Here is a 20400-nt window from a genome sequence, read left to right as displayed (position 1 = left end):
ATGTCTGCATACACAGTTTGAAAGTGGAGAGAATGACTGAACGTTGTTCAGTCACAGTGGGTACGGTCAGAGGTTTTGTTTGTACCATACTTGCACCCAACAATGCTACAGCAAGGCTCATGTGTTCATTAGGGTTTGCAGTGGATTTGCAAAACCCTTCAGTTCGAGCCAAAAAGATGACACATTTTCATCAGTGCAACAGCTTTTTTCATGGCTTCTTAAAGCAAAAGGGGTGCCCAGGTCGCCCAACAATCCACCAGCTGCCTAATACCACACAGAAGGACATGCACCCAGAGATGTTTCTGCATTGTGCCACTTTTAGTAGGAATCTAGTCTGAGCAAAAGGACGAAAAGGTTTTCGTCCTTTTGCTCAGACTAGATTCATGAAGAAACAGATAAAGTGTATATTACAAGGTAAATTTTCTATTTCATCTGGAATTTTGCATTCAGCAAGAAATATTAAATTATTTCTTTCATACATTTTGGTTTTGATATGACATTTAAGAAAGTCACATATCTCCCCATCACATCTTCATGCCCACTTTAGCATATGTGCATGAAATTCAATAGCTAGTCTTTCATGGTTACTAGGCCTTTTTGTAGTGGCCAGTACTGACACATATTGCCTTTGCTTTCAAGCATGTAGAGGGTAAACCACCTTATATGTTTTCAGTTTTCTTCATAGCACAGAAAAGTTCATATAAATGTGAAAAAAAATAATCGAAAATGTAGAAAAAAGATCAAATCAGAGGAGACAAATAAATGAAAGTTTGAAAGGAGAAAAGGGAAAGGCCAGAGGAGAACTTTTTACATACTCAGTGTATGCATGAGATTCATGTGAACAGCCTATGTTATCTTCATCTGGTTATGTTCTCCAAAGGCTCCTGGACCTCCATTATTTCTTAAGTCCTTGTTATGACTCTCATGCACACTAAAAAGTGTTAGTTTACCAACTAGGCAAATATGATGTACTGACTGTGAGGAAAATATTTTAAAATTACACCATTACCATAATAATTTGCATGATACGACTGCAATTGTTTTTAATGGTGGAAAGTGCGCTGGAGACATAAATTTTTACATGGCACCTTGACTGTAATTAATTTTAAATCCTGCACCGCTCTCGACCTTTTCCCACGCTCAAAGAAACCGGAACAACTTTATCGGCACTTCCGGTTTCCAAAAAGAGACGATGTCGCCGTCTTCATTTAATTTTGTCGACGCTAAAGACAAATTTACGGTAAGAAAACACAGAACCTCAGCAACTTATAAATATATGTGCAGTCATATATTTTAGATTACAGTTGAAATCCTAGCCTGGGTTTGTTAATGTAGCATGTCGCATGTTGTTACTATAGCAGGTAACAGATGAAGCTAAGCTAACGCAGATGCTAACCAACGATGTCGTTTGTTTCATAAATGTTTCTTCTTCGTCTTCTTCTTCTTCACACAATCTCAGGCGTCTGCCGTCCAGGCTTTGACTGGAAAAAGCATCAAACCTTTGATCAGTATTTTTAACCAGATCCCCGGCAAGTAAGTGAAGTTGTTAGTTCTTGCTAACTTATTGTAATGTAATTACTTATTGTATTGTAATCATTTCTGTTGGCTATTATAACCTATAATAATGGAGGAAGGGATGCAACCTTACTGATCGCTTGTTTTTCTCATGTTACAGTGAGGCGGAAAAGAAGACAACCCTCGATCAGGCTCTGAGGGGAGTTCTTGGTGATCTGATTGTAAGAAATGCTTTTTGTTTGTTTGTTTCTAGTACGCGTTTGTTCGATTTTAAAAAAATGAAATTACCCTCAAAATCCTCAAACGATATCTTCAAATGTTTCCAGGTTGAGCAGAAGGCGAGGTGTGATGACTACCTAGCTCTCATTTACCTGAGCATTGATGGCGTTACAGAAGGTATGTTACTCATCTAGGGGTCTCATAAGTAGATCCAGGTGATACACTGATTTTTAGGATTTAAAAAAAATGAATAGCTTATTCCTTTTGTGCCAGGGAACAAAACCTGTACCATAAATAAAAACAAAAACACTTTTGGATTAGTCTTTTAGCTCTTTAGTTCTTTATCTTTGAACATTCAGCCAGTGCAAAAATCTGTGACACAGCATATGAACATCAGCCACTGCCTTGTGAATGCCAAGTTATTTCCCATTAGTCTCATAGCATACATCACTCAAAATGAGCACATAGTAGCATGTGGCTGATATATGTATACCATACTTTTATAGCCAAAGAAAATCCTTTTTGGACATATATGTGTGAGAAATCCCTATTGCACATCTACTGAGGCGATTTGGCAGGTCTGTTATGCTGTGGGGGGTGTTTACAGATATGCTTCTGATCCACTTGCCCCTTTTTATTTATGAAAAGCATGCATTTTGTAAGCAGACTGCTCGGGTAATCTTCTGTAAGTCTTAGAGACAATGTGTCATGTATGAAGAAACTTAAGACTTGTGTTCCACTGCAGGTATCTGTTCTGCTACGACCCCTTTCGTCCTGCTGGGAGACGTGCTGGACTGTCTTCCTTTGGACCTGTGTGACAAAATCTTCTCTTTTGTCGAAGAGAACGTCTCCACCTGGAAATCGGTAAATAAATTCCAGCTGTTGAGTAAAGCCCCCGACAAATTTGCCCTGCGTTGATCACATGTTTACCAAAGCTGTGCTCTATTTTTCTCACAGAACTCCTTTTACACTGCAGGGAAGAATTATTTATTGAGGATGTGCAATGGTAAAGAGCTTATCTCATCATTCTGTGACATATGAAGCTTTTTATCTTTAAAATGCAGAGCAGTGTATTTTCCTGTCTGTGTAGATCTCTTAAGGAGGCTGTCCAAATCACAGAACACAGTTTTCTGCGGGCGAATCCAGCTCTTTCTGGCACGTCTCTTCCCTCTGTCTGAAAAATCAGGTAAGAACAGCAGTATTTTATCATTATAAATAAATAAACCAACACAAGCCTTTTGAAGATGAGGAGGTTTGCAATCATTCATGGCACTCTGTCAACTGCATTCACAGCTTCTCTGATCGAGTGATTGTTCTTTTTTATTTTGTTTGCTTTCCAGGCCTAAATCTCCAGAGCCAGTTTAATCTAGACAATATAACAGTGTTCAACAAAAATGAACAAGAAAGCACTCTCGGCCAGAAGGTAAAGATCTGATTCTGAGCACTTTAGAAGTAATCAAAAACTGTGAATGTTAAATGTGTTACTGTGTTTATAGCACACAGAAGAAAAGGAGGATGGTATGGAAGTGGAGGAAGGAGAAATGGGGGAGGATGATGGCCCTGCACCGAGGTAAGTTAAAGGCTTTCTCAAGAATAAATCACAAGGTTTGTTTCTTTTGTTTATTTGTTGAAGTAAACATTTTGATCGGCCCTTTATCTGGTTTAATTGTTATTGCAGCTCCATTCCAATCGACTACAACCTGTACAGAAAGTTCTGGACACTGCAGGACTACTTCAGAAATCCAGTGCAGTGTTACGATAAATTCTCATGGATGACATTCCTTAAGGTAATGCACCTTACCGCAGATGCCTTTCCTCCTCATTTTTAAGATGGCAAGTATCCAAGTAGATGATTAAAAGTCAACGATCACTCTTTTGTCCTACGCAGTTCTCAGATGAGACTCTAGCAGTATTCAAAAGCTATAAGCTGGATGACATGCAGGCCTCTAAGAGGAAGCTGGAAGAGCTGAGAGCATCAAGTGGAGAACATGTTTACTTTGCCAAGTTCCTCACAAGTGAGAAGGTGAGAAGACTTCATTTTAAATTTCCATGCTACACTTAGTTTGTAAACCTCAAAGTTCTGGACCAAAACAGAGCACTGGGTAGGAGGAGGAAAACGGTAACGGCTGCCAGCTGTTTGCCTCTAAACAAAACTATCATCAAATATTAACACATGTTGATAAGGTTTTGTTGCCTTTGGAGTTCTACAGTGAGTTATTGTAAGTTTGAGTAACATTAGTCATATCTTCACTTGTCAAACACACGTAGGATAAAACATAGACACAAACAAATGTTGAAATGGCTAACAACGTGTGGCGCTCTGACAACGTTTGTTCCCTCACTGCTGCACTGCAGGCTCCATATCCATGGCATTTACTGCTTGTTTTGCTCATGCTGTGTCATTTGCTTTACATTTCTGAGTTTGCTGTATTTATCTACATGTCGCTGATCTCCATTAAATATTTGTAAAGATCGGAGTTGCACATTACCTCACTTTGTTTCTTTCGTCTTTATCTCCAGCTGATGGACTTGCAGCTCAGCGACAGCAACTTCAGGCGGCACATACTGCTGCAGTACCTCATCCTCTTCCAGTACCTGAAGGGTCAGGTCAAGTTCAAAAGGTGAGCAGTGTCTCAGTGCTGACCTCGTAAATAAACTTTGTCTGATAAAGTATTGGTTATTCTGAAGTCTTATTTGTATTGTTTTTAATATTTTTCTCCTCCTGCAGTTCCAGCTGTGTTCTGAATGATGACCAGGCTGCGTGGATTGAAGAGACAACTAAACTGGTCTATCAGGTGAGTCCTAAGTTATGCTGACACACACAAATGTAAATCTATAAGAAATAAAATGGCCAAACTCTCTATAGAATGAATTTTAATTTTAGTGGAGAAAAAAAAGGTCACCCAACAAACCACCCTGAGGTTTGTGCAACAGTATGCTATATAGGTACCAAAATGTCACAGTATTAACTGGTTGCAACAGGTGGCTGCTCCTCATTGAGCCTGGTTCTCCTGGAGGTTTCTTCCTGTTAAAAGGGAGTTTTTCCTTCCCGCTGTCATCAAACACTCGCTTATATCAGCTCGTCTGATTGTTCGGAGTTTTCTCTGAATTATTGTTGGGTCTTTACAAAGTAAAGCACCTTCAGGTGATTGTTGTTGTTATTTGGCGCTATTGAATTAAACTGAATTAAATTATTCATGTTGTAAGTTTAGGAGAAAACAAGCAAATTATTCCCAGTTTTCATTTTTATTTTAACAAATATCAAGTTCATTTTCAGATAAGTATTGAATCAAACAAACAAATAACCCTGTGTGTGTCTATGTTCATGTGTGGGCTTGTCTGTATGTGCAGTTGTGTTTATGTGTCTGACACTGGTACTAATCTGTGTGGAGCTTCATGAATCAGAGGTGGATAGCACATTTAAACGTGTGTGTGTGTGTGTGAATACCTCCCAGATTGTTTGTTGTATGTTGTTTATATATTCTTGGGATTATAGCTCAGTTTGTGAGCTAAAATCCCTGTGTGGGACAGGCAAAAGAGACACAGCACGTTCATTTCACAACTGACATTTTGTTTGTTTTGTTTTGTTTTTTATCACAGCGGGTAGAACAAAAACAAAGGGAGTTTGCACTCAAGCATGAAAGGTGACAGCCGAGTCCACCCAGTTTTGCCTGCAAGCATGTGATCCCAGATATTGTAAACATTAGCCACATTGTTTTGGGGGCATTGTCATTCAGAAATGAAACCAACACACTGGGTCTTCAGTTTGCTCTTGCAGCCAGCAGCAGAACATTTGGCATGATTTCCTCATATCTGACTTGTTTTCATTCTTGAGAGGAAATGACTCTGGGAAACTGCAGCTGTTCATTTGGAATTTAAAGTGTTGCCCCTGTGTTCATTCCCAAATGCATTTTTTTTTCTACTATTGGGTCCGCTGTCTGCAACAAACCATTTCAGCTTCCTGTAGGCTGGCCTCTTTTTAAGCCAGTTTTCTTGTTTTTATCCCTCTCTGCCTTGATTAGACTTAATTTTCCTTTTTGATAAAGTTTGTAGTTGGGGGCTGGATCAGGTGACCCTGAATCCTCTTTAAGTTATGCGGAAATAGGCTTAGGCTTCCCATGATGCACTGTTTCTTTTTCACTTACCTAGTGCTATATAAGCACCTCTGTGTTTATACACTACTCTGCATTTCCACAGTGTGTTTTGTCCTGTCTTCATTCCCCCACCCCTAAAGAGTGGCAGCCTGGTTCTGCTGGAGGTTTCTTCCTGTTAAAAAGGAGTTTTTCCTTCCCACTGTTGCCAAGTACTTGCTCATACAGTTGGTGATTGTTGGGGTTTTCTGTGTTATTGTCGGCTCAGTGTCTTACAATATAAAGCACCTTGAGGCAACTGTTGTCATTTGGCCCCACTGAAGCCTTGAGCTTTTTGCTCGCAAGAATTACTGGTGTGAAGTTAGTATTTAAACTTTGGCCACGTTTAATACGCATGCACCACTGTTACAATATATGTATATACCGTATTTCCCGGACTACAAAGCGCACCTGAATATTAGCCGCACAAGCTAAAATCAGGGGAAAATCCTGTTTTGTACATACATTAGCCGCACCTGACTAAAAGCCGCAGGTGTTTCAATGTTGACTCATCATATGTAAGAGAATATGCACAAAGGGAATTGTCAGGAAAGAGATGGTGGTGAATCACGACTTTCTGTTATAAATCCCCTTTAATCTGTGCTCTGCTCTTGCAGCTGCTGAGGGAGATTCCTCCTGATGGGGACAAGTTTGCTGCCATGGTTGAGGTAAGCCATGCTTTGGGAATACCAGTATGATTAAATGAAGCTTTTGTTTACGCGCTCACAGCTTGTCAAGTCTTTTGTTCTCTATACACTGGTCCCACTATAAATGTTCATTATCTCTGACAGCACATTCTTAACACAGAGGAGAACTGGAATTCCTGGAAAAACGAAGGATGTCCGAGCTTTGTGAAAGAGAGGTACAGCAGTGTAATGTTTTGAAGTAGCCGTTCCAGATAATCATTTTATTTGATTTAGGGTTTAGTCAGTTTTTACAGCAGCATGGAATGCTGGATAGCATGCCAAAATAACAGGTGGTCCCACTTGTTTGCCTCTTTAACAGAACAGTAGATGACAAGCCCAAAAGACTCACAAGGAAAAGACAAGCTCCAGAAGACTTCCTTGGAAAAGGGCCAGACCGGAAGATTTTTATGGGAAAGTATGTGCTTGAATCTGGGGGTGGGATGGTGGAGTGGTGTGAAGTGTGGTTTGGTTTTTTCGTTGGTCTTCGATTTCTCTCTGTATTGGTGTCCATCCTGCTGAAGTATTGTTGGAAATTTAGTGAAACTGTAAATTTTGGTCATTCAAGCTCTTCTCTTGTTTGCTAGTGATGAGTTGACCCGGCTGTGGAACCTCAATCATGACAACATGGAGGCCTGCAAGTCAGACAGCAGGTTAGAAAAGTCCTGAAATGAGTTCACGTTCGGCTTTTTGTATATACACCCTACATTTGTTATTTTACAACTGCGGCCTTTCTTTCAGAGAGTTCATGCCGTCATTGGATGAATTCTTCGCAGAAGCTATTGAACAGGCCGACCCAGCCAACATGGTCGAGGAGGAGTACAAGTAAGATGGCTTTTACAAAACCTTTCTTAACCATGGAGGGGGAAAATCCACTATTCCATCTCCTACCTGAGACTTATTTTTAATTGTATTTCTTTTATTTACTTTCCATATATTTACTATTTTCCTGATGTCTTTTATGTCTAATCCTGTAACTCCTTGTAGGGTTGTGCGAAATGCAAACTATGGCTGGCGGGCTTTGAGACTGCTGTCCAGGAGAAGTCCACACTTCTTTCAGCCAACAAACCAGAAGTTTAAGAGCCTGGCAGACTACCTCGACAGCATGGTCAGCAAGTTGGCCAAAGAGCTACCAGTAAGGATTTTATTTTATTAAAAAAAAGCAAAAACAAACTGAGTTTCCATAAGTCCATGAACCCATCCTTTTTCTTTCTTTTTTTTTTTTTCTCCGTTCATGAAGAAGGACATCCCATCTGAAGAAATAAAGACAGGAGAAGAGGATGACGATGATAATGGAGACAATCTGCTCAAAGACAGCAATGACAGTAAGTCATCACATGTTCTGTATTTCACTCTAGATGTTTCTGACTTCACATATGTTTGTGTGTGTCAGCACTTAGACAAGGAAACTATTATTATTATTAGATCATCCAAACGAAGGACCAGTGAGCTTATGTCATGGTGAAGTTCACAAGAATCACTACTCCTCCTATTATTTAGAATTTAATCAGACTTACAGTTAAAGATCAACTAATGTGTCTTCAGCTGTGCTTAAGGTCAAGGTCACCTTTGTTGTTACACAGGTGCAGGAATCACTACACCTTGATTGTCATGATTATAAATTGAGTGTTTGTGTGTATTTAGACACAAATTCTGTCATTGGGTTAATAAAGTTTTAGGTTACATTGGGTTCCCATGAAGAATGATATCACCCAGCATGAGGTTTCTCGATGTTGGTAAATTTTTGCACGCACAAAATGAACGAGAAAGAATCACTTTGGCACACATGTTGCAAACCAGTAGTGTGATGTTAGGAGGTGATGATCAGGATCTTAGTGATCATGATCATGGAGGAAATAGTCCTATTGGTTGGGGACTTCCTGTCACCATTATCAGTGACATGGCCAATGCTATCACATGATTTCATGCTTTTTATTTCATTTCTTTTATTTATTGACCGTGTTGTCATAAATCTCCTGACAATTTCACCTGGTGGAGAATGGTTTTAATTTGCCCCGGATGTGACTGTTTGACTTCTCAGTAGATTTTAATTCTCATTATTTCTCATTCTCGAGCAACTACACGCTTCATATGTTACGCTAACCTGTGGTCGATTGTTGGATTTCAGTGAGGTCAGTGTTCTAAATCAAACAATCAAGATGTGATTGAAGCAGAAGACAAAAATATTCCATCCACTGTAGTTAATGGAGTGAATAGAGGCTCAGATGTAACTGGAGCGGCCCGTTCCCTGGAAGCTGATCACTGAAAGCCTTAATGTAAGAGCCAAAGATTTTTCAATGCAAGTGAAAGAAGCCATCATTAGGATGAAGAGGCAAAATAAATTGTAGCAATTAGTGATGCCTGTTTGAGATCCAGGTATTAAAAACAGTAAATTTAAAATTGTTAGTTTGTCTGATTTAATTTTGAGCCTCGGAGAAAGGGAAGGAGCAAATGGGGGATCATTCATAAAAATAGCTGTTAAACCTCTTGAATTGTAGCTGAAACTCTACTTCAATCACATTTTGATTGACTTTAAACCCACTGTGGTTTCTTTAGAGAGTGAAATTACAAAAATTGTGTCATTGTCCAAGTATCTATGGACATGACTGTACCAGAAAGAGCAGGTGTTACTGATTTAACTTGTACTACTATATGAAAGTGATATCAATGAGCTAAAATAGAAAATACTGGACTGAAACAGAATTTGCTTCTGTACCTTTCCCCTTAATAACATTGCATATTCAATTTAACTATCAGTATGTTTGCTTTCCCTCTTTCATACGCTTAATTTAAGATGATGAAAGCATGACCCTCAGTTCCAACTTCACACATATTTCCATCTTAATGTCTTTAACCCAACTTGACCTCTGTATTTTACAAGCTCCCACTTCCCACAATGAATTGAGTTTATTGTGTTAGCGCAGTTCCAAGCCTGGAGCAGAGAGCCATTTATGTCCTTCCTATTCCATTTTCTTCAAGGTCCGAGCATTCAGAGCAAACTTGTGACGAACCAGCAGATGGATGACGTAGCAGCCAAACTGGGCGCTCAGTGGAAGAACCTCGCTTCTCATTTTGAGATGAAGGCGGCAGAGTTGCGAGAAATCGAAACGGACAGCGAAGACGTCGACATGCAGGCCAAACTGCTGCTGGTGGCCTGGCAGGACAGAGAGGGAACACAAGCTACTGTGGAGAACCTGGTCGCAGCTCTGAACGCCACAGGTTTCTCCCAGATTGCAGACGGCCTCAGTGAGGCTTAAAATCTGTATTTCCATAACATTGTTCCACTTTTTTCATACAAAAATGTTGAAAACTAGTTTTTATATGTCAGATATTGGTTTTCCCCACTGTAGAGATTTCAATAAATGTTTTCGCCTTGTAAAAAGTTTGGTAGCACGTTTGTTTTGATACACAACAATCTCATTTTGGTGTAACACTTTATTTTCACCACCTATGAAACGAGTTCAGTCAATTAAGTTATTACAGAGAGTTGACGTTCAGGCCTTACAGACTGTGGCAGGGCGATCGGGAAAGCTGCACGGAGAAACATGGTCAAGCACAGCATTTTTTTTCTTTTTGTAAAGGTATAGATTAAAGTCTGAGATCCGCATCAGCAAGAATGACGTTCAAAAGCTTATTGAGCAAACCATCACGGTTGAATCTCAAGCCTTTATTAAACCGCACACAGTTCACCACAAGGGCAACATGTTCTGAACAGTTTCCCCACACACCTCCCTGAAAAGCGCATTAGTGAAGATTTGGCAGAAAGAACCTCATCTGTCAATACATTTCAGAACAATTACAGGAGATGATGTGAGCCAAGCACTTAAAAGACCTGAGATTGAACCCAGATTACCCCGAGGGGGCCAACAGGTGAACAAGGGCAAGTCTTTACAGTGTTTTGTAATACGTCAGAGACAGCTTGGCTAGGCATTTCTGTACAAGATTAAATGACTAGAGAGAAACATTTTGCTTTAATGATATGAGCACCTCATCAAAGGCTTTAAAAAATATACAATGTGTATAAAACATTTAATGAAACTGCAGCGCTAGACTCAAAAACCTCTTGAGGATCCAGTCCAGAGATTGCCTCTCATCATCTCTCCATTTTCAAAGCCCACTGTGGTTGAATATTTAACACCATTTGACAGAATTTGTTTACAAGCATCTGTGTTGGTTACAAAAGAAAACAAAAAAATTAAGGTATTCAAATCTTTAAAGACACCAGTTTTATTGCACATCTATGCAGACAGTGCTTTGAAATGGCAATTTGTGTGTATATTGGATGTTGTCTTTGTCTTCTGAGAAGTCTGCCACAGCTATTGTTCCTCTCCAAGTATGTCCAGCCGCCGGGGGCCATACAGTAGAACATACGCTATATGCCAGTCTCCGCCACCTGACAGTCGCAGGATATCCTCTGGAGACACCACACTCACCTTGTCATCGTCAAACTTGACCCACTCATCTGTCAGAACGACACCGGAAGACACGACACATGAAGCACTTGCACAGTATAAATTGGGACTGACTGATGTCAGGTGCGTGCCGATTACTGTCACACAAATGCGATTACCTTCTTTCCTTTTGACCCATCCCACATAGTGGCCTGAGGAGCTTGAGCGGCCTTGGTGCGTCAGCACAGCCTGCAGGTCGTAGTAGCCACTGTTGTTGGAACCAAGGTCTACAAGAAGAAAACGTGCCGTACCTTTAATTCTGACTCGTGAGCAAAAGAAAAATATCCACACAGAGGAAAAAAAAAAAAAGCATACTCAAATTTCACTCCAAAGATTTCATGACAAAAAAACATAACCGCGTTTGTTTTGACAGGAAAATGAAAGACGGGTCCAGCAATTTATTTAAACGTGGAAAAACAGAGTTTGTACCATTCAAACAAGCTTGAAATATTTGGTATGACCACCTTTATTCTTGGACAGCCTGACCTGTCTTTGGAGCTCTATTGTAATTTCTTTAAAGAGTCTTTAGGGATAGTTTTCCAGGTTTCTTGAAGGACATTTACACCTCTTCTTTCGATCTTGGCTGTCTTTTGTTCGATTCTCTGTCAAAATGATTCTACACTGCTTCAATAATGTTGAGGTCTGGACTCCGGGGAGGGCGATCCATGACTGATAGTTAGGGGTGGGTTTAAAACTAATTGATTTCCCTGATTCAAATTGATTTTAGTTTGAATAATGAAATATCGACTTATGAAATCCATTTTTAAAAATAAATGTATTTTGCCAGAAAAGCCAGAATCTCAGGTTAAAGCTCACGAAACCATTTCAACAACCGCCAAACAGCTAAAACAGCAAACGATTAAAGAGCAGGTAAATGGTGTCTGCAAAAATATGTAAACACAGAGCACGGATCCACCCCGATGGCACGTATGCCGACATCCCGGGTGTTGAAAGCTGACGTATCACAGATCCTGAAGCTGCAGGTTTCGTTGCTCTCAGACCAAAATTCACTGAACCAGCAGCAAGAAGATCAAAACTACACTTCACGTTTAGAAAACGCTGTCATGAATTCCCTCTTACTTTTGCCATTTTGCTTCCACCACAATAAAATAAATACATTTTTAAAAAAAAGCCACACTTCCTGTACAGTTCTTTCTCTCAGAAAGACCAGTTTACCATAAAAACAATCTGTTTTCTGCATTATTTGCTTGCTTATTATATAGCAGTTCACCATTGTGTACAGTATTTTCGCCTGCTGTTTTTTGCCTTAAAAAAAAAAAAAAAAAAAAAAGGACCTGACAAGAGAGCCTAATTTCTGCTGTTCAATACAGAAGAAGTGTAAACTTTTACAAATTTTGCCAAATTGCAAAATGCTTAGCAGTGCCTCTAATAAAACCTCTGTAACTTTGCTCTGCTTCACTTCAGCAGCATCAGGTAATGTTCATACGTTGATTCATGGTTTTCTTCTGCAGAATATTTTTAAGGTTAACTGCTATAAAAACCAGAAAAATTTTCTTCATGTTTTTTTTTGCGTTTTATCCTCAGTTACTTTGACACAAAGGCATCTGCTTGATGCTCACATCTCTGCTGAAGTCTCAGAAGTGTCAGCTTTCTATTTATAGCCTATAGGATAAAATATCTATCTATCTATCTATCTATCTATCTATCTATATCTATATCTATATCTATATATATATATATATATATATATATATATATATATATATATTATGGCAATGTCCTAAACCCAACAGGAAGTCCGCCATTTTGGATTGAAGGTGAGATTTTGGGTCTGATTTTACCGTTTCCATGCCTTGTACTTTAACGAACTCCTCCTTGGGATTTGGTCCTATAAACTTGAAATTTGGACAGTGTCAACTACACCCTTGTGCCATGTTAAATTGCGGAGCTTTTGAGTTTTCACAATACTATGAGGCCGTGACACCATGGCGAATTTCGATGACTCGCCATGAAAATCTTATTGCCTCTCATTCTGTCATACATGTTCCGATCTGGACCAAACAGCACACATATATCTAGATATATCTATATATAGATATATATATCTATATATAGATATATATAGATATGTACTGATTAATGATTATTATTATAATATTTCTGTCTGAGTCTAAATTGAATCGAATCGAAGAGGAGATCAAATCCAGTTGGGGCCCTGTGAATCAGATCGCGTTATAGAAATCAGTGACGATACCCAGCCCTACTGATAGTGTTGCACTGTATTTTTCACCGCCATAGCGACAAAGCTATCAGACCCTTTCCAGACGATAGATCGTGTTTTGAAGCTTGCCATGTTTGTCATGCATTTGTCCAGTTTTCTATTTTTTTGTTTTTTACAGGACGCCCTGTTGGTGCAAAAATACTATTTTATACCTGTCAAAATGTTATCTTTGGCATTTTTTGCAGATTCAAGTGAACTTTGCTTAGTTGACAATACTAGTTCATCACATGAGTTAGGCACCTTTTTTATGCTCGAATGATTCATAAGTCAGTCTTACAAAAAAAGTAAAATAAATAAAAGTAAAAGTCCTGTACTGAATGTCCTTCTTTCTATGTGTAAATTGAGTGAAAAAGCAGCCAGGATAAAAGACCTTCAGAAAGCCTGGAGAACTGCTGCTCAGCCTGGCTCCTTGGAAACAGGGGTGATGACTCGAGACTTTGTCCGGTAAGGCAGGTGAATTTGTAGTGCATTTACATTTTTTTCCTCATCTACTTCCAACACCTGATTTCTTTAACTTATATTGTAAATGTATTTTTTCTACTCATGTAACATTTCCTGCACTACTGTCACAGGTACATACCCTCTGAGAACGAGAAAGGCTCATATTTCACTTCTTTTGCTGCTTCTGCCTTCTTTATCAACTAGAAAAGAAAATCAAATAGAGTTTATGCTTTAAATAGGAGTTCATCTACTCCTAAATGTGTGTAAATGTCATGGCGAGCTGATCTGCTTTACCTTTTGCTGCTGTTTCTCTAGCTTCTTGTCCTCGACCTCCTTAAACTTTGACCTGATTGGTAACATCTTTTCCTGCAGCTCGGCAGTGCACAGCTCATAAACATCCAACATGAGCGGGAACTTGACATCCTAAAAAAATATACACAAATTCTGAGACTTTAGATCCTCAGCTACTGTGAGCACTGTAAGAAAGAACTGCAGCTGAAGACAAACCTTTAGAACTTTTGCATTGACAGACTCCTTCTCTTTGTAGAAAAACCTGACCATCTGAACAGTCAAGTAAGCAGGCAGGCGGCTAAGTTTTGACTAACAGGAGGAAAGAAAACCGAAATGAATGTCATACTCAAGTCCTACATTCACACAGTCCTGCAGGCAGTTTCAAATGACAAAAAGGAATATAAGAGCGAAAAGAGGACTTACGGATTTTATATACAGCGCATTTCTGTTCAGGGTCGGAGACATTTTTGTGATTTCTTCCTGCAGTCTCTGTTGGGGCAGAAAAATCAGAATTTAAAAAAACAAAACAAAAAAAACCAACTTGATCAGCTGTCTTATCATGTCTTGTGATAGAACATATCCTCTTTACTACACGAGCGTGTAACCACCAGTATCCTTGCACCTGTCCACTGCAAGCCATTTCATTTTGCACAAATCTTCCAAGTTTGTGCGGTTTTTCCTTCTGATGAAGTACGATTGGACCAACTCATCCATGTTGTAACCCATGCTGATTGACAGGCGTCCTGGCCCAAACAGCTGAAGTGGATCAGCATCTGCTAGAAGCATAACTGTGAGTCCTTCCCCCTGCAGAGGTCCTCTAATGACACTGCAGGGGTTGGGTGTATTGAGGATGGCCAGGAGTGGGAGTAAAGGGAGCTGTTGAGGAGTTTTATGGAGTGGTCTGGTAGATATCACCTCTTTGTGGACATGAGCAAGACAAAAGAGATGCTGGTTGATTTCCAATGTGAAAAAAAGAACTGTGACTAAGCCCATTACCATCATGTGTGAGGAGGCTGAAACAGTGGACTACTACAGGCACTAGGGTGTTCACTTGAATGGCAGACTAGACTTAAGAACCAAAAGTGATGCTGTGCGAAAGGGGGTGAGCAGACGCTACTTTCTGAGGAAACTCAGGTTCTTTAGTATGTGTAGCAAAATGCTGGAGATCTTCTACCATCCTGTGGTAGTGAGTGTCATTTACTTTGCTGTTGTGTACTTTGCTGGGGGACAGCATCAGTGCCAGAGATGCCCCCACGATCAACAACTAATTCACAAGGCTCGAACCATTGCTGGTCAGAATGTGCAGGTGTCTGAGTCAGTGAAGGACGGGAGGTCAATGACAAACTGCTGTCCACCATGGACAACCCACCATACCAGCTCCCCACTACAGAGGCAGCAGAGCCCATTCTCATTTGGACTGATTCAACCCCGCTACCATAAAGACCACTTCAGGAAAGCATTCCTACTATTCTCTACAAGACTGTATAACAGTTCCTGTTCTGGGCAGGTAAACACACGTGTCAGCATGCAAGAAATCACATTTTTCAACACAGATTTCTATACTATAGTTTCCAGCTGCAGTTTCTTGTGTTTACATACCGGTATTTATTAATGACATCTGCAGTTGGTCTTATTTTTCTTTAACTTCATGTTTTGTTTTGGTTTTGTTTTTCCACTTTTCCCAACTTTTATTTAACCTTTTTCCACAACAAATACAAGACTGGTTCACATCCAAAATAACAACACTGCACAGCACTAGAGTATTATAACATTATGTCCATTAGCATCCAGTTTACAGGTTACTCCCAGTGCTTCCAGTGGTTTCTTCCATTTGTCCACAAAAATTCGGGAGCTCCAATCAATATAATGTCCCAACCTGATCAGAGTCATAACATCAATGATGAGCGACTTCCATAGAGAAATGGAGGGAGGCTCAGCCCCCACCCATCTCAGCATAACTTCACGTTTTTGTTTTGTTGCATATAAATATTTTGCACTACCTCACATTATAAGCCCTTCACTGTCAGCTTGTGGTACTACTTTTTAATACTTTTACAACATTGCTTTTATCGTATTGTGTTCTATTGTTTTCATGCTGTTGTAACACAGTAATTTCCTTTGCGGGTTCAATAAACTGTCTGTCTTATTGGCTTGTTATGTAGGCCCAATTAGCTGATATGTGCCTGTGTATTGCACTCATACAGTTTGTGAATGAATCAAGCTTAGCATTAGCTCCTAACTGTAACCATAATAGTCAAAACACAAATGTTAAAGGTTAAAAATGTCCAGTCCAAAACCACTGTGTGATCTCAAGGTGGCTATATGCATCTTTCATACCATCTATGCTTTGCACACAGACCTCAGCCTTTTCATGATACTTACCAGCCTTAGTCCTGTTGCCAGGTATTTCACTTCTTGGTTGATGAAGCAACTGAGCTGGAGCTGGCTTTCCTTGCCCTTGATTGGTTCCTCCTCCTCAGACTCTGTGCATTTCATGCTGAATAGTAGAGTTAAGAAGAAGCCCGGCTCATTAATGTTTCACCTCTAGATTTTATCTCATTACCAACAACTATGAAAGAACAGTGCAGTCTTTTAAAGTGAAACTTATACTTGTATATATATATCTCTCAAGTATTAAAGTGCACAAAGATTTGATTGACAAAGACAGAAGGATACCTAGTTTCAAATTCTACACCAAAATACTGGTCAATGAAGTTCTTCTTTGCAGAGGCAGAGGCAGCTCCACCCTCAGATTCAGTCTGAAGATTAAAAATAACAAAATTTTCTCATGAATTTATGAGACAGCCATAATTAGATTACAAAATAATAGATTTGGTGGGGGTTTTAAGCATTACCTCCATGGTAGTCTCTGGTTCTAGTGACTCCAGCTTTTGCTGAAGCACTCTCATCATCTGCAGCCAACATTCATTGGCATCCTGAATAAACAACAAAGCACAATAAATGTCATGAATTTGCTGCCATTATGAGACTGAGTTAAAGACACGTCACATGGCTAATCAAATTTAACAACGCAGAACTATAATTAAGAGTTTTTCCACCTGCTGGAGGTACTGCCCCTGATCCCCCTTCTCAGCAAACTGTGGAAAGGCCATATGGAGGAACTGCAGCAAAATAATGGGAGGGAGGCTGGACGAGGTTTTATCCATAGTCTCATATAAATCACGAAGGGCTAAAAAACAAAGAAACCATTTTATTTGTATCAGTAAATTCACGACATTAATATGTCTATTTTTTGGCATGCTTCACACCTGCTGTGATGTACTGAGATGGTGCATTTGCTCCTGAAGATCGCAGAGCACCTGAATACCTGTAGCGGGAGAGTGATGTGAGGTGAACGGCAACTAAAACCAGTGGTGGTGAAATTATTCGTAATGATCTGAACACGTCACCGACAAACAGTAATAGCAGTAAAAATGACCTCCTGAGTGCAGTTTTGAGCTCTGGCACAGAGCGTAGACACTGCACTGTGGCGTTCATGTAGCAGGTGTTGCCCAAGTTCGTCAGTCCACAAGGCAGCTCCATCTGACAATGACAACATTCACAGTGGCATTGGTTCATCTCAAGGTATAACACTACGTGTAGGTAAGGGATACATAAATTTAGTTTCATTGTAGATCTGGGACTGTGCAGAAGGGACAATACAGAATCAACACATCACATTGAGTCCACTTCTTCTTTATCAAGTATGGTCATCTGATCTGTTCTAGATACATAAACTGTCTTTTTTTAAAAGCTCAAATTTGTTGAACTCTGTCCTTTCAATTCTTTTGGCGCGTCCAATTTCAGAAACGTTAATAAGTTCACACGTCAAACTCTATGAACCACTAAAGAGGCTTTGCTCATTTCTTTAATTTGTTCTTCCCTCCTGCCTGTGACCAAGACATCAATCTCAGTACTTCATGTTGCTGGAGGAGCTTTAATAAAAGACGCACAAGTGTATCCTTTTTAGGAAGTACTAAATAAATAAGTAAATATAATTCAGAGCAGCCCTAAACATAAACAAATATAAAGAACACTGCTACATCTGAAAGTGTAAAATACAGTTGCACTATGATGCAGTTGTGCCAAACATGAGATTTGAATAAAATCTCCTTAAAAATGGGGCTCCAGAGGATGCATCTCTCTCTCTCTGTTTTATCCACCAACTTCTCTCTCCTCATGTCTCTTCCTCGCCAATTCTGCTCACATCCCTGATGAGAGGAACCGAGGATCCACAGATGAACAAACTCATAATGAGAAAGCGGGTCTTTTGTTTGCCCATTTCCATCTTAAAGACATTTACCCAGTATTTATCATGTGGAAGTTTGTAATTCATACTGTATTTTGAGTCTGCTGCATATTTTCTCTTCAGTAAATAAATTATAAATTCATTACTACACCAAAACACCTAGCTTGCAAATGTCTCACTGAGCCACACACACAAAAAAAGTTTTTAGCAACTAAATGATTCTGCACATTTAGTTTACCATTTTATACTTTATACTCAGTACATGAAAGCCCAATTCAATCAATCACATCCACACTAAAAGCTGTAATTGTTATATTTGTTCACCCCACAGTGGTAATTTTCAGGATTACTCACCGCTGAGGCCAGCTGCTCCTCAGTCATGTCCTCTACAAACATGGGTCGGACTGCAGGCTCCTCAGGTAGGGCATCTGCTGAGCCCATCATCAGCAGGGTCATTCCCTTCAAAAAGCAGAGAAATATTCATTTCAGTAATTTATGTGAAAATTTTGTGATGAAGCTCCCGTAAAGAACCACTTGGTATATGCGGTACTCACATTTTTCAGCTTAATATTTCCCCACTCGTCATCCTAGAATTCAGATAAAACATTGATTAGCAACCTTAAAATGGATAAGGTTTACTCATCTTACCTTTAACTTTACCTTATTTGTTTCAAAACAAATGAAAAGACAAAACCAATCCTATAATTAATCAAAAAGTCCCTTTCATTTTTGTAAGAGCCATAGCACAACCTTGAAACTGAACCGAAACTAAGCATGTTTAAATTAAAGGAACTATATGCACTGGTGTGGTTCTCTGAGGATCTCCTTTTCTAGATTTTGGATGTTTATATTAGTACCTTGAGAGTGCCTCCCTTCACCATGACCTTCTGTCTGTCTGGCTGAACTCCTGTCAGGGCAAAGAGCTGCGCCTTGAACACCATGGGTGGTTCCTCAGTGTTGAGCTCTACTGCATCAAACTTCTCTTTGCCCCATTTCACATTTACTGAAAAGAAACAGAAGCACTCAGTGTCAAAATATTAGCCGTTCCTGGTTTGGGAAACCGTGACATGACACAGCACCTCCTTAGCATCAGGGTAGTGCTCCAAGGAATAAGGCACCCGGTTAGTCAAGCTGACTGTCGGTGAATAAACACAAAGTGGGAGCCAACAAATATGCAGCAGTCTGAATGTCTATGAACCGTAATAAAGGCGCTCATTGGCGATTATAGAAATCAGTATAAGATCACTGACACAAAGAAAACAAACTGAGTGATCGCATGTCTTCAAGACGCAGTTGGAGTAAAGACGTATAACTGTACACTATGATTTAGCTAGCTTTGTTAGCAATGCTATCCTTTATAGTAAAAGGCACAAGTGCTCCCAATTCTGCTAAAAAATTTATAGGGAAATGTCTTCAGCGAGTAAAACCACAATTAAAGTGGTGACATTGCGGTGAGAATCAGTAGCTTTACATAATTAGTTAACTCACCTTACTTATTACCTGCTAACTGGGTAACTAAGCTAGCTGACAGCAGCAGAAGCTCAGTTAGCTTGGACAGCTTTTTCACGTACTCAGTAAATAACGTTAACAAACAGCAAGCCGGATACAGTGGTGTAACAATTCTGTGCGCTTCCCTGTTTCAAAAAAGTGTCTTCTGAAATAACTCTACCACTAGTCTAAGAACAAGATGCTGTCAAGATAGCATGCTAACGGTTGTAGGCTAAATGCAAATCATGCTACACACAGCTAAGCTAACATGCTAATGTAATTTAAAACTAAAAACACGTGTAAGGGTTCCCGTTTTTAAAGTATTTTCTCCTTGGTGATAATCATGCTGTATTAAAAGTACTTTACCTGTAAACACCGGCATATTTAGAAACCTTTAATATCCTCAACTCGCTATTTTTCCTGTTTCGGTCCACTGGGGCGCGTATGAAGAGTTGCTAGTTCTCGGACTGAACTTCATTCAAACAGAATGACGCTGCAACAACACGCTGGGAACTTATCGATGCGCTCTGACATCTGCTAGTCGCCCTGCTGGCCTGCAGCAACATCCGAGATACACACACCCAGATCATTCAGACTTCTTTAATTACAGTATTTATAAGGCTGTAACTACACGGATTTCCAAGTGTGAGTGAATGATAGTTATCTCACATTAAAGAGTGCACTGCTCTCA

The 20400-nt window shown here is 39.7% G+C and overlaps 2 protein-coding genes across 2 annotated transcripts; one reads left to right on the top strand and one right to left on the bottom strand.

Annotated features, from left to right (window-relative positions):
- The first annotated feature begins 1150 nt into the window (after positions 1–1150).
- thoc1 (THO complex 1) lies at positions 1151–9924 on the top strand. The gene is made up of 21 exons (XM_085438338.1): positions 1151–1240; positions 1460–1533; positions 1676–1736; positions 1842–1911; positions 2480–2598; positions 2692–2740; positions 2825–2920; positions 3075–3157; positions 3231–3304; positions 3413–3521; positions 3623–3757; positions 4255–4355; positions 4463–4529; positions 6482–6532; positions 6656–6726; positions 6870–6965; positions 7135–7200; positions 7289–7372; positions 7535–7682; positions 7788–7872; positions 9527–9924. The coding sequence occupies exons 1-21, from the start codon at positions 1193–1195 to the stop codon at positions 9802–9804; spliced, it is 1965 nt and encodes a 654-aa protein (XP_085294464.1). The 5' UTR covers positions 1151–1192; the 3' UTR covers positions 9805–9924.
- Positions 9925–10199: 275 nt separating this feature from the next.
- usp14 (ubiquitin specific peptidase 14 (tRNA-guanine transglycosylase)) lies at positions 10200–20347 on the bottom strand. Its single transcript, XM_085438339.1, has 16 exons — positions 20076–20347; positions 19079–19224; positions 18776–18808; positions 18576–18680; positions 17412–17515; positions 17242–17300; positions 17032–17162; positions 16828–16908; positions 16649–16731; positions 16355–16469; positions 14396–14461; positions 14189–14281; positions 13976–14104; positions 13821–13881; positions 11118–11225; positions 10200–11009 (listed from the first exon to the last, which is right to left on the bottom strand). Exons 1-16 carry the CDS (start codon positions 20089–20091, stop codon positions 10864–10866), a joined length of 1476 nt encoding a protein of 491 aa, XP_085294465.1. The 5' UTR covers positions 20092–20347; the 3' UTR covers positions 10200–10863.
- Positions 20348–20400: the final 53 nt, after the last annotated feature.

The sequence above is a fragment of the Copadichromis virginalis genome, linkage group LG18 (genome assembly GCF_057382275.1).
Source record: "Copadichromis virginalis isolate Kocher_CV1m ecotype Utaka linkage group LG18, C_Virginalis_male_GT1.1, whole genome shotgun sequence".
Taxonomy (NCBI): Eukaryota; Metazoa; Chordata; class Actinopteri; order Cichliformes; family Cichlidae; genus Copadichromis; species Copadichromis virginalis.
Note: the sequence above shows the minus strand (reverse complement) of the source record. Positions and strands in the feature narration are given on the sequence as shown.